This window comes from Daphnia magna, linkage group LG2 (genome assembly GCF_020631705.1).
Source record: "Daphnia magna isolate NIES linkage group LG2, ASM2063170v1.1, whole genome shotgun sequence".
In the NCBI taxonomy this organism is placed as follows: Eukaryota; Metazoa; Arthropoda; class Branchiopoda; order Diplostraca; family Daphniidae; genus Daphnia; species Daphnia magna.
In genome coordinates, this window is record NC_059183.1 from 7,493,421 (window position 1) to 7,507,045 (window position 13,625).

At 42.1% G+C, this 13,625-nt stretch overlaps 1 protein-coding gene across 1 annotated transcript in view; it reads right to left on the reverse strand.

Moving 5' to 3' along the window:
- LOC116917016 overlaps positions 1-13,625 on the reverse strand; it is a 28,090-nt gene that overhangs the window by 464 nt on the left and 14,001 nt on the right. The window contains 8 exon segments of the mRNA XM_032922360.2: positions 53-182; positions 926-1,069; positions 1,788-1,959; positions 3,047-3,185; positions 5,108-5,260; positions 8,267-8,391; positions 8,761-8,924; positions 9,638-9,941. Coding sequence (XP_032778251.2) covers positions 53-182; positions 926-1,069; positions 1,788-1,959; positions 3,047-3,185; positions 5,108-5,260; positions 8,267-8,391; positions 8,761-8,924; positions 9,638-9,941 — 1,331 coding nt within the window.

The window sequence follows — 13,625 nt, forward strand, 5'->3', positions numbered from 1 at the left end:
GCAAATTGTTAAACCAACGTCAAAGAGTTTGATTGAACTTGTTGCAACTCACTCTAGACATCGTGAAACGAAATTGACGAAAACCGGATCGCAATTCTTGAGGATGGACGTCAGGTCTTTAGAACCGGGTCGTCGTTTGCGGCCTTTGCTGTTGGTGATGCAACGTGGGTTGCCCTTCGAGTCTGAATGGAGAGAAAAATGGAGTCAAAACAAAACATGTTAGCCTTCCTTTCATGTCGCTATCAGACGATAGTCGGCAATGAATGGCGCAACCATCTATGAGCGTATACACAACGTATCGCCCAAAAATTGCGCTCAGCAAAAGGGAACAAAAAAGAAACAAAAACCAACTGGCTTGTAAAAATGTAAAGCGAAGCCAAATGTTACACGATAGCTTTCGTGTACTAGACGAACTCCTCCCTTTATGGAATGGCTATTCTCCTATATAGCCTATATATAGCATGGACCGTTACTTCTTCATTCAAACTTGCTTGATACGTGTGTTTATACTGTTACGAAATATTCCAAAATCGATTTAACCATCATCAAACCTCAGATTACGATGTACAATACGCCAACTGCTCTTTTCTTATTTCTCCAGTCTGGCACATAAATCATTTCCGAATAAAAATTCTTTCCACTAGATTTGAATTTGTTTTGTTTTGTTTTGGTTTTTTTTTTTTTTTCAGGAACGTGTGACGCATGTTAATATTACATTCAGGATATGCAAGTAACCGGCTAACATTTTACAAAGTATAAAATACTGCTTACGCATGGCGCATCCGAAAATGGTCACGTGACTAAGCGACAGGTGCGCATACCGTACGGTACAAATGGGCATACGCAATTTTTTTATTATTTGGCTTACAAAAAAAAAATAATAATAACAATAATAATAAAAAAATATGAAAGACAATCAACTGACCGAAGAAGAGCCGTTTCCTGGAAGCGTGTCCGACAACGTTGTCGGGTGGTACATCTAAGACCTCCATGATGCAGGCGAGTTGTTCGATCTCGTTCTCACCGGGAAAGATAGGGTATCCCGTGTACAGCTCAGCCAGGATGCAGCCTAAATTGGACAGAGGATGATGAGCGTCTAGTTTCACAGTTGTTTTTTTGCTTTTCTTTTTGCTTTTCCACTTCTTCTGCTAGTTGTTTTTCTTTCTAGGTCTATCGTTAAGAACGTAGTAAATGAACGGCAATCGTGCGCATCGATAAGACGGCAAGGAGGCGGAGTGCGCACATCGGATCGTAACAAGGAGAAAGCCCATCGTCTAAAATGGGCCCTTGATGAGCTTCTCTTTCATCTGGTGCCAGTGTAATTAAATTCATGCTCGACTGGATGAAGAGCCCATGTCGTGTCAAAATAAAGAAAGTGCCAAAGTGGCCCGACAACAATAATTTTTTTTTTTTTTTTCGATAGACGACTCGCGTCCGTGACGAGTGAAATAGAAAAAGAATATGAGGATTTTAAGGATTTTAAACAAAATTTTTTTTTCAATTTTCCTCCAAGTACCGACCAACCGGTTCTCTACTGACTCTATTTGGCATATTTCGGCAGCGTGAGAGAGTTGGATACCGATTACATCGTCATCCGTCACAGTGCGATGGCGTTGAGGGAGACCGAAAAACTTGGGATTAAAAAAAAGACGGACGAGTCTCAAAGGCGGAACGATATAACAAACTAGATAGCAAACACGATATTATACGTGTTTGCATACACACACACAGACCTTACAAGAGTAATGTTAATGTATCATAGCAAAATAAAATGAAAAATAAGGTACCGAAACTCCACATATCGATAGGTGGACCATAAGGCAGACCGAGGATGACTTCAGGCGAGCGGTAGAAACGCGATTGGATGTACGTGTAAATGCGTTGGTGAGTGTAGCACGAGCTTCCAAAGTCAATCACCTTGATGGAACTGGAACCGCGATGTTTCAACAGCACGTTCTCCTGTTGTTGTTTTTTGTTGTTTTTTCAAAGAAAAGGTGAGAAACCAGAAACGTACAAGGGGAAAAGAAAGTTAGTGAAAAAAAAAATAAATAATAATATGATCAAAAATTCAATCAGCGTGTGACAAGGAGACAAGTGGTACGTGCCATCGCTCTCATTGGTCAGCGCTGGCCGTATGCAGTATTTCATAACCGATTATTTCCACGGTCTACCGTAGTGAGAAAAGGGAAAACATCGTTTCTCCATTATATATATAGGAAATGGACAGAGTTTTGCATGGGAAAATCAAAAGTTCCTTGGGCCTTCGGCTAGACGTCGTCCTATACATATATTTTACCCGAGTGCGATTTACGTGTGTAATTATGCATATGCAACGCATTGTCTATTATTCAACTTGGGCATCGGTCCTTCCAATTCAGCTGTCCTGCAGACGTCCCTCGAGCTGTCAAACGCGGTGAGGAAGGGGGGAATATTCATTTTTTTTTCTTTTTTTTTTTTTTTGACATCCCACTGGCAGAAAGTTGCGTGTAAAAGAGAGCCACTTGATTGAAATGTAATAGCAATCGCATCAGATTTAGCCCTGTGGGGTTATGATTTGCGCACTATGCTCTATCGATCGCAAAAGGAGGCTTCCTATAATTGTAGTTAAATTTTATTCAGAAAAGCCTTTAACTTCGGGTGTCTGGCGAGCGTTGAAGAAAAAAAGAGCAAATGAAAAGAAAACGCCCCGTGACGTCATTCTCCCCCCTGACGTATACCTATATACGCAACGGATAGGTGTGTGCTATCTGGCAAGTTCCCCCCCTTTCTTTTCTTCCTCCCTCAAATGCTCCGATTATGCTAATCATTCCGTATGCAAATGACGTCAGCAACTTGAAACTTTTGTCATTCGTTTGGCATGTCGTAAAGCGCCTATTTTGCTCGTAAACTAGTACGTTTGGTCGTAATTCTGTCACGTTCGGACGTCCAACCGAGCGCATCGAGAATGGCTGGATGTTGGTCCAGCATCCAGGATGCAGCCTTTCCCCTTTAACTTGGCATTTGTATTTTTTCTTTCTTTCTTTTTTACGGTGCTCTCTGTACGTACCGGTTTGAGGTCGCAATGGATGATGTTCTCTCGGCGGAGGAGTCTCAGGCACTGGATCAGCGAGTAGGCGAAGCGGCGAATCAAGTTGAGGCTGAATCCTTGGTAATTGTTCTTCTTGATCAACTCGTACAGGTTGAGGCTGCGAGAATCAATTAAAAACGCCATTAAAAAATCGTGTATCGATCAGTGAGTATGCAAATGACGTCAATCGATTAAAAAAGGATGTCCCGGCTGCATATATTTACTTAGGAGATTGAAAGCCTTTAAAGTCTACAGTGAAAGGCCTGGCTGTCAAGATAACGCAAATATTAGTTGATCCTGTGGGAAGAGCGCCCAGTGTAGCATCACTGCAGTGGTGCTCCAATTTTTATTTTTTAAGATTATCGATTATTGAATTGGCTAGACACGTTTAAAAAAAAATGTTTTTTCTTCCCAGTTTCTGTTTAAAAATTTTTGTTTTCCACGAGACGTATAAAAACGGATCGACAAACTTTATTCGGCGTCTTGACACATATACGAAGCTTTAGGGCGTGTAGCAATGGCCATCCATCATATTAAAAAAAATACGTATATACAAGTATTCCTGCCGCTTCTTTTCCTTGTTCTTGCCACCGTTTTCCCTTTTCGATACCCTCCATATATTCTTCTATTCAACGCGTACAGTATGCGTGTATATGAGTCTACGATACTAAATCTATAGATATGCGGTGGAAATAAACCAAACATGTTCGCTATCCAGATGTCGTCGCATAAAAAGAGAAGAGTTTCTCTGTGAGCAGTTAGCAGCTGGTTGCATAATCAAAGAACTGGTATACGGATATATAGTTACAATAATAGTCCATAAATATGTAGCAACAGGGACTATATAATGCGACTAATTATTTGTCCCTCCCGCTGCCTCGCATATTTGCATAATAGCCTGCGTGAAAGAAACATTCAACTTCTTTGACTTGCCCTGCATCCCAATGAAATGCTACAAAACTATTAGCCGGTAATTGCAAATTCCAAAGTATTCTGCCAATATCCCGCAGAGAGAGAGAGAGAGAGATTCTCTCTCTGAATATAGGATATAGCGTGAGCCAGGATCGTCTCGCTGGCAGCCCAATGTTCGGACGTACATTCGGAAGACTGGCAGACCTGCCGTGCCTGGCTGCTATATTCTTTTGCGACTTCTCGTTCGGATTTCCATGACGTTATTCACTTCACTTCTTATCTTCTTTTGGTGTATATAAGGGAAGATGAACGGACCAAAGTCGGGTTCTAAATATGGCGATTTCTATACTCTCGTGCGTTCATCACGCTCTCGATCTATTCGTGTACGAGCGCCTTCATCTTCTAAAGCTTCCGTGTAAGCCCCCGAAATGGGGAAAGGTCAGCTGTTTGTTTGCGTGCGGCTGCGGGTACGTTCGCACGTAGACAGCATATCTCATCTTTCTCATTGAAAGTCCTCTTTTGTGTGTGTGTGTGTGTGTGTGTGTGTGTGTGTGGAGAACCTAGACTATAGGGCTACCACTGCTGCTCTATATTCAGTTGCCTAATCATATGTGCTCCCCCACTTTGGGTTCTCTTTCTTTCGCCGTTGCCATGGTGATATTGATATTGAAAGGGCCTCTTTTGTGCGCACCATTCTCTCGATCAACGAGTTCTTGGACGCCGTTCAATGAAGGGTCCCAATGATCCCGCAGGAACGTGCAAGATTGGAGGTCTCCTCTGTCCATAAAAACAAATCATAAGGTGTGTAGAAGACATATCAACTATAGTCAAATAAGAAGGACTCGTTTCGCCAAACGGTAGGGAATCGGGGAATAGAAACGGGGAAGAAGTCAATTTATCCACGGATAGTGAAGCCCCTTGTCTTTGATTGGTTGACAGTATTGTTTAAAAAGGGGGAAAAAAATAAAATGGGGAAAAGTCAGACGTGGAGGAGAACGGGACAATAATTGAATAAGAGATGGGCGAAAAAAGAAAATCTAATACAGCCAATTGGAAGGAGGTTTCAATCGAATGTCAAAACCAAACAGCAATCAAAAAGAATAATGAAATGGCGAGTTTTATGCTTACCTGAGCAACTCGAAACTGATGCAGAGATGACTGCGGAAATAAAAGTAGTCCAGCATGTGGATGACGTTGTGCAGGCTGTCCTTGTCCCGCCGTCGCAAGTGGTCCAGAATGCGGATTTCCACAAGGGCTTGGTGATGGAATCGTTTCTTATTCCTAAACAAGGTGAAAAAGAAAACGCAAAGAATCAAATGTTAGGACTGTATATTGTATAGGCTATATACACATCATCAACATGCCGTCATATCAATTTTGTTCCAGCTACACGTTTAAACCATGGATATATGGATACACTAAAACGATTCGTTTTTGTTTGTTTTTTCAAAAGAAAACGAGGAAGATGTCAGTAAGAAAATTGAATTCAAAATCCGTCAGTCTGATCGTCAAGTGATGTCTCTTTCCTATGCAATCTGTCATCGTGTATCGCATTTTCAATTGAATGTCAAGAGTTGCCATAGCCGAGTGATCGATCCCGGCCATGATTCTACATTGACAGGCTATATATTTCCAATCGGTATCCTACATCCTAGCTACAGGTATTACGACATAACAGGCTTGTTCCTCTTTTCCTAAATCGCTATTGATTTTTCTATTTCGCTCGGAGACGTATAGCAACCAGACAACAAAATCCCTCAATTTTTTCCCTTTTTCCCTTTCTAAATTATTCTTTCGCCGTGTTAGCATCTCATAACAAACCAAAGCCGAAACATTTACAAGCTGACTATATTATTTCTTTTTCCTTATAATTTTTTTCCCCCTTGTCACGCAGTATACCTCCTTTTGGTTTTTTTTTTTTTATTGTTCGATCTGGAAATCGATCGGAAAGGATTCCCTCCATTTTTGTTTTTCTGTTGTTCCGTTGTTGAATTATGCATAAGCTTTCTTCGCTTTCTTTTCTGCTCGCTGCTGGGTTGAACTTTTCTTGTTTTCTTAGACAAGCCGAGGTCTCTTGTGTTGGGATTGAACTAGTGACTGCGTAAAGTGCGGAATGGTCACATGGATGAGGATAACTTTTTCTTTTTTTGTGTTGTCGCTGCCAACGTGTCGACGCTTTCAGCGTGGGAGGCCAAGCGGTCGGTTCAAATTCGATTTGTAACGCCTTTCGTCGTGGAAATAAAAACGACGTCAACGTCGGATGAACTTCAGAGTGAACTATGCGGCTCTTAGCGATGCGACGTAGAGAGGAGGACGAAGTAAAACCCAAAAAACAGCGGGTCAAAATGTCAATATTGAACGCTTTAGCAGTGGCTGCTCTCGGCCGTACCTCCTTCCATCCATTTCTAAATGTAACGATACCGCCTATAGGGGATAATCCAGTGTCGTGTTCTTTTCTTTTCTTTTATTATTATTTTTTTTTAAATAGATTTTTCTCTCGTTTCGCTTCGTCCCCGTGACCCGTTCCATAATGAAGTGCCCAACTTTCTCTCAGCGCCACAAGCGGCGTTCATATAGAAGTGCACCCGATTTTCCGGTGGAGAAAGGAGAAGCTTCAATTCATTTTTTATTTTATTCTTTTTATTTTTTTTTTGGCCAGAGGACTGGTGGCGTTGAGGCATGGAGCTCATCATCAACGGTGGATATCCTCATCTCCATCATCTTCTTCATCATCTTCCATGACTCCATCTCTTTCTAGTCCTTATCCGGCTCTCGTTATTTGTTTTGTTTTATTATTCGCTATTTTATCTTTTATTTTATTTAAATATGCGTTTTCTTTTCTTTTCTTTTTTTACTTGTCTCTGTTCACTTTGCGCGGCTGGAACACAGGTGGAAACGACGCAACACATATAAAGTTCAGAGATGAAGATAAGACAAGCGGACACACACGTATCTCGCCAGTTGTTATTACGCATTCACGGTTCTTGATGGCCGTTCAACATCGGGAACTCGATGAAAATCGACCGAAACGATGCCATTGATGACGACCGAGACCAACCAAATAAAAAAGCGGAGAACGAGGGAATGAGAGCGTCTATTTACACGCATACATTTCCTCACTTCCTCCCCTCTTTTGCTTTCTTTCTTCCGCCCTGGATCCCCCCATTTTTTTTTTTTTTGCTCTCTCGCCCGCCCGCACCGCACAGCGCGATAATAATTACACGCGGACGGACGTGAAAAAGGTGGAGGTGAAGATGCCATTAACCTTATGCCGCTCGGTAGGGTGGGCGCCCTTTTTCTGATTCGTGTCTAACGCAAATAGACAACCGCTTCGCTTCCTTGTCCTATTTCTTTTTTTTTTCTTTCTTTCTTTTCCTAATAACAATTTTTGCTTCATCTTTTCTCGGTTCAAATTTATTTATTTTTCTTTCTTTCCTGTACACACCGTCATCGGTTTCCCCCCTTGTTTTTGTTGTTGTTGTTGTCAAGAACGTGATTTTCTCTTCGTTGGTTTTATTTTGATTCTTTCTTCTGCATCTTCTCATTTCCATGTTGAATATCAGCAATTGCGAGAGAGCGAGACGGACAGGGAAAAAAAAAAGGTCGGCGGTCTTTTTCTTTCATTTTTCTTTTTTTTTTTTACCCCGGTCTCATCACCGCCAAAAGAGCTTTCTCCCGACCATGTCGTCTCCACTTGAGGCCTTTTGAGCTTTTTATCATTTCCTCTTTCTTTCTTTCTTTCTTTCTTTTTTCTTCCCTCTCTCTCTATTAGAATATTCTTCTTGTTCGTCATCTTCTTCCTTTAAACCAACAACACGGAAAGTAAGAAGAAGAAAAAATTAATAAATAACACGACAACAGGGTTCCTCTCCATTGATAACCATTTGGCTCTTGTTGTTCTAATGTTCCGTTCTATCGCGCATCTCATTACCGTCGCAAAAAAAAGGGGGGGGGGGCTGTTCCACGCCACACAAAAAAACGATGACGACGACGACCGGGAATGAATGCGCAAAAAAAATGGGTTGAAAAAATGGGGAATAAATCAATCACGCTATTTAAATACACGCGGAGAAAGAGAAGAAGAAGGAAAATGTTGGGATGGAACTCAGCGGGATTCTCCGATCGCCGAGCTCATCCATCGAAAACGCTTTCGTACTCGACAAGACGGAAAACTGAAAAACAAAAAAAACTACAGAAAACCGCAAGAGGACGCGAGTGGCATTTCTTTAAAGAGAAGGAAACATGGCGGCAAGTATTGGAAAAATCCGCAGAGCTGCGAGTTCTTACCGTATGATTTTAATGGCCACCTGTTGCCCAGTTTTGTGGTCTAAGGCACGGATCACTTGGCCGAAGCTACCCTTGCCGATAACTTCTAGGATCTCGTAGCGGAAAGCTACGTGATCGTGCATCACCTAAAGGAAAAGAACAAAAAGAAAAGAAAACAAATGATAATGTAGCAAAAACAAAAATAACAAATACAGAAAGAAAATGGTGGGTTATTCAACCCATTTAAACAGCTAGTGAACATTGTCCACGTTGGGTTTTCTGCGTGCGTTTCTCAGCCATCATTTTTAACCAAAGGTATTATTATTGACTCACAGTATACTACACGCCACGTACCGTATTATATCTCACGGAAGAAAACATTGTACTCGGATCAAGAGTGGCAAACACATTGACCAATGATTTATTATTATTATTTATTTTTTCAATGTTTAAAACGGCCACCCCTATCACGAGAAAGATAAGGCACGCAAATGATGACAGTCAAATAGAATTACTTTGTGGTAGCTGCCGTTCTCGTCGTCATAGCCGCCGTTCTGCGGAGCGCCTTCCTCCCCGTGAATCTTGCGAGCATCCAATCCGAGGAACCAAATTTCCGGATAGTGTTCGATCTCTAGCCGTTCATAAGCCGTCAAACGGGATCCGTACAACCGCAAAGCCTCTGAATAATGGCCGCAGAAAAATCAAAATCAAAATCAAATATACTTGGATTGATATAACAATGCAAACGCCAGTTGTTCGTTGTGACTCTCTTGACACCTTGGCAACGCATTTTTAAAAAAGGCACCGACGTTGACGACGTTAATCTCATTAGACACGTCGGCTTTCGTTTCGACATTTTCCACAACTGTTAACGACAATACGGCGTCGGCTGGCGCACGCACGCGGCCCAACACGTTGACAATAGAGCAAGTGGTGAAAGGTGTTATATACGCACGGCACGGATCGAGAGACAAGGAATGACATTATTATTTCTGGCGGCGACGCACCGGAATAATTCAAAACGACAGCCGTCTAAAATGCTATAAATCAACGCTACTCTTGCGCAGTTATATCACGCCCGTCACTTGTACGCTTTCTCGTTTGACGTCCGCGATACGTGGCGCAAAGCTAAGACCTCCAACATTTGCTAGACGGCTAAAAACAAAACAATATGGCCGACAGTCGTTTCAAACATAGGAAGATTACGCGTTTGATTACTCGAGCGGTAAGCTTCGAATCAACAGCGCATTCAGGATTCATTTCTGCTCGAACGACGTGATGCGCCCAGGGAGAACTGACGCGTATGTAAAATGCGTGGAAAGCATTTAGCATTTGGAATTTAGGGGAATGATTTGTGTGTGTGTGTGTGTGTGTGGAGTAATAATTCAGTACCGGCTGGAGTAAGGCAGGTGCGTTTATTGGGATCTGCGGCTCCTCCGGGTAAACGCTTGCCAGTTCCGGTGCCGGAACTACTGGAACTACTGGTCGTGCTGCTGCTGGTACTGCAACTGCCCAAAGGCAATTGAAGCAGAGGTCGGTTGCCGATAGCGACGTGTTGCTGATCGCCCGCGCTGGCCGTGCCACTGCTACTGCTCTCCGTCGTCGTACTGCCTCCGCCCAGTTTACATCCTTCAAGCCCAGGCGATAAACCACTGGTTTTAGCCATTTGACCTGCTGCGACCACCGGTGGCAGCCTCTGCAAATACAGATAATTGGGGGGAAAAAAAGAAAGGTCAGCATGAAAATGACATAAATGACGTTTCAAATGACATTCAGAAGGCAAGAAAATTAGAGAAAGAAAATGAAGACAATTTTGAATTAAAAATTTTGCATAAGGATGACATGGAAATGAGGATTTAAAGGTCGTGGAAAAATTGAAATGTTCCTCGTTAGAAAAATGAATTGCCTATAAAAATGTGTCGTCTACGTTGTGTGCGATGTCTTCGAGGACACCTCAAACACAACGTTATGGAAATTAAACAAGACAATTAGAAAGAATTTTACATGAAACAAAATAAAATGTAACGGCGAGAATATTCTGGTCTCAGTTCATTAAAAATAAAAACCACATCGTTCCAATGCTGGTTCGATTGTTCGATTGCACGAAACGATCCTCCTCGCCATCACGGCCGACTTATTCAATCCAATAAGAAGCCCGAACCCCAACATTTTCTCCCCGTCTCTCTCGTTTCGTAACCATAATTCGATGGTTCTGGATAAATAAATTTATATTTTCATTTGTTTTTTTGTTTTTTTTTCTCTTTTATCTCACATTCTCTTTAAGCTTTTTTTTTTTTTTTTGCCTAATTTCAATTTTTGGTCAATTAAAATAATGTGGAAAGACTGCGGTCAAGGACGCATTGCCTTCTACTCGAACGAGAGTTGAATGCCCTGCCCGGCCCTGCCTTCGAACGCTGTTTTTTTTTTGTTTATCCTTCTGGAAACAAGAAATAAAAACGAAACTTTTGAGTCCCCCACCTCTCAACGGCTTTGGTTGTTACCTGGTAATAACGAAACAAATAAAAATCGAATCCAATAAGCGTTGCAATATCACCATAAACATAACCAAAAAAGCTATAGGACGACAAACATGCGCGAAGTGAAGCACCACATCGCGTTCGATGGTCACCTGGTCGATGGGATAAGAACAAGGAAAAGAATGTTGAAAACATGACTGTGTCGCAGCGAGTGCAGTTTGCAGTTGTTTTTTAAAACAACGGGATACGTAGTAGGACCTACTATGTAGTCTCCGAAACGTTACATCCAACGTCATTTGCCTCCAACTGGAAGACTATAAGGCGATGGAACGGACGCTTGGGAACGAATAAATGCAGCCCCAGAAGGAAGAATCAAGATGGATTTAAATATTAGACGAGATAAAAGAAGAAAGATTAAACATTTTCTCGTCTGGGCGGCCCTCGTGCCCGTGTGTGAGTGCAGTTGTTTATTTTCCTTCTTCATTCGCGTGTGTAGGAAATGTCTTGACTTTCTAATCACGTCGCACGGACAACGGCTGATCACGGCGGCTGATCCGCCAGACTTTGCGCAACTATAGACAACACCTGTATTTCGATCGAAGACTCGTTCGCTATACGTCCGCATTCTTTCTCCACTTTTTTTTTTTGGGGGGGGGGGTTCTGTATGTGTGGCTTCAGCAACAACAACACAAAAAAAAGCGCAACTGCTTTCGCTAGTATCCGTGATGGTGTTCATCCATCAGCTCTAATGAAGCTAGCACTCTAGTAGGGGATCCTTGGCCCTGCAGCGTCTACTACTGCGTGCAGCTGCAAAAATCGTAATACCTTGAAGGGTTTTTTTTTTTTTTATTATTAGACAATCGAATTAGGAAAGATTGCTAGGCCCCAAAGAGACGAAGAGAAAATTGGGAAGAAGAAAAGAAAATGGAGATAAAGAACTTTTTTTTTTTTTTTACTCAACAAAAGGCGGTAGATGCAAAACCTTGGGGTATTATTCGACCAACTGTAATTTGGCTGTGTTGAATCTTTGATTCGTATTCTATAGATCTCTCAATCTTCCTTTCTTTTTAAATTATATTCTTTCTCTTTTTTTTTGAAGCTGCTAATACGCGTGCATCAGGAGGAGGGAAAGACTCTTCTCATCAGCAGCTCACCACAGGAGGAAGACGATCAAAATTGGGAGGGAAGGGGAAGAAACACATATGTACGCACATTCGATGTTGCCACAAAGGGGAGCCCTCTTTCTTTTTCTTTCTTTTTCGTACGCATTTGCTCCGACGTCTCGTCTTCATTATAGAACTATTATGCAGTATAGAGAACTATTGTATGTTAGACGTCCGTATTAGCGATCGGGACGCGTGCGGTAGTCAAAGCAGATAAAATATATCGACCGGGGAAAACTGGTGAATAGAAAATATTAAAAAATAAAAAAAAAAATAAATAAAAAAGCGAACTATACGCAGACAAGTTCAATTGAAAAATCCAGACATTGGGTCTACGCTATGCTGTGTGCGTACAATACGATCGCAGATAGCACATCATCCGATCCATTCAATCTTGGTGGCAATAAAATATATATTCCCAATTAGTCAAAGCCGACGAAGAATGAAGAGTGTATGTAGTCTACACAGGTGGAGCAGCGAGTGAATTGATCTTGAAGTTTGCGAAGGCTTCTATAGACATCACAACCACCGGATCTCAATCGCGAAGACTTCTGTCACGAACAGACAGCCACGCAGAAAAAAAAAACAAAACAAAAGAACAACAACAAAAAACGCACACACAAACAAACAAAAAGGCAATTTATCTTTTAGGTTGCTAAATCATTCTTGATTTCGCTATCAAATCGAAAAAAATCGAGTACCGATCCTCCGTTCGTCGTCCTTATGTCGCCTATCCACGTACACAACAATTGTATATCTTAAGAGCAGCTATATTTCATTTGCCAATATATATACTATATAGCATTACTTTAGAATTGAATCAAACAAGATGAGAAAAAGAAAAAGGGCAGACGGTGCATCGAACACTGTTGTTAAATGATTGCTGATCGAGCTGTCGATATGGCAACAAGCAATCGATGGCCTGTTGGCCCCTCCTGCGAGCAAACCGAGTGACGACTGGTTGCCTCTTCCGATGCCGAACTGTTTGTGCCAAGGATCGTAGGCAAGGATGCAGGTCGAGGCCGAAATCAGGGAATATAGAGACAAAGTTGTGTTGTATACGTTGGATCGATAGTTTCAGCGGTCGCTATATAGTCCCCTCTATCGCTCTTAAGGTATCTGTACCTCGCAGTTGCACAGTGTCTCTCTATAAGGGTGCGGCGCCTGTTTGTGACGTGCCGAAGACCCCCTTTGCTCTCTGTTCGTTTTCGCCAGTTGTCTCTCTTCTATTCCGCCGCGCAGGTAATGAGAGAAGCGAGTGCTGACCTTTGCAGCTCCCGGCTTTGACGACTCTTATTCGTCTGCCTATCGACCAGGGCGCGCTCCAATATACATCACCTTTCTACGTATGAAAGATATAGACCTTGCAGCGATGCATCTGATACCACTGCAAGGATGCATGTATAGGCTTTGCATGTCTTTATAACGAGGGAAATTGGAGACTGTAACAGCCCGCTGGCTTGATGCGAAATCACTCCGTTTGGCATCAACATTTCTTGTGGGGCTGCTGGTTTAACGTTACACCGAGAGTCGTCATACGTTCTTCTGCATCAACGAGCATTCGTTATTGTGTGTGTGTATAAATAAACATTGTTTCTTTCTTTCTTTTTGCGGGATACTAGTATATACTGGTACTACCAATTGTTTGAGGCGTTGGTGTTGGCGGTGCCCGTCAAGCGGATACGTGAAATGCTGACGACGTTTATCCATTTTCCGCTGTTGTTCACGTTTACTAACTTT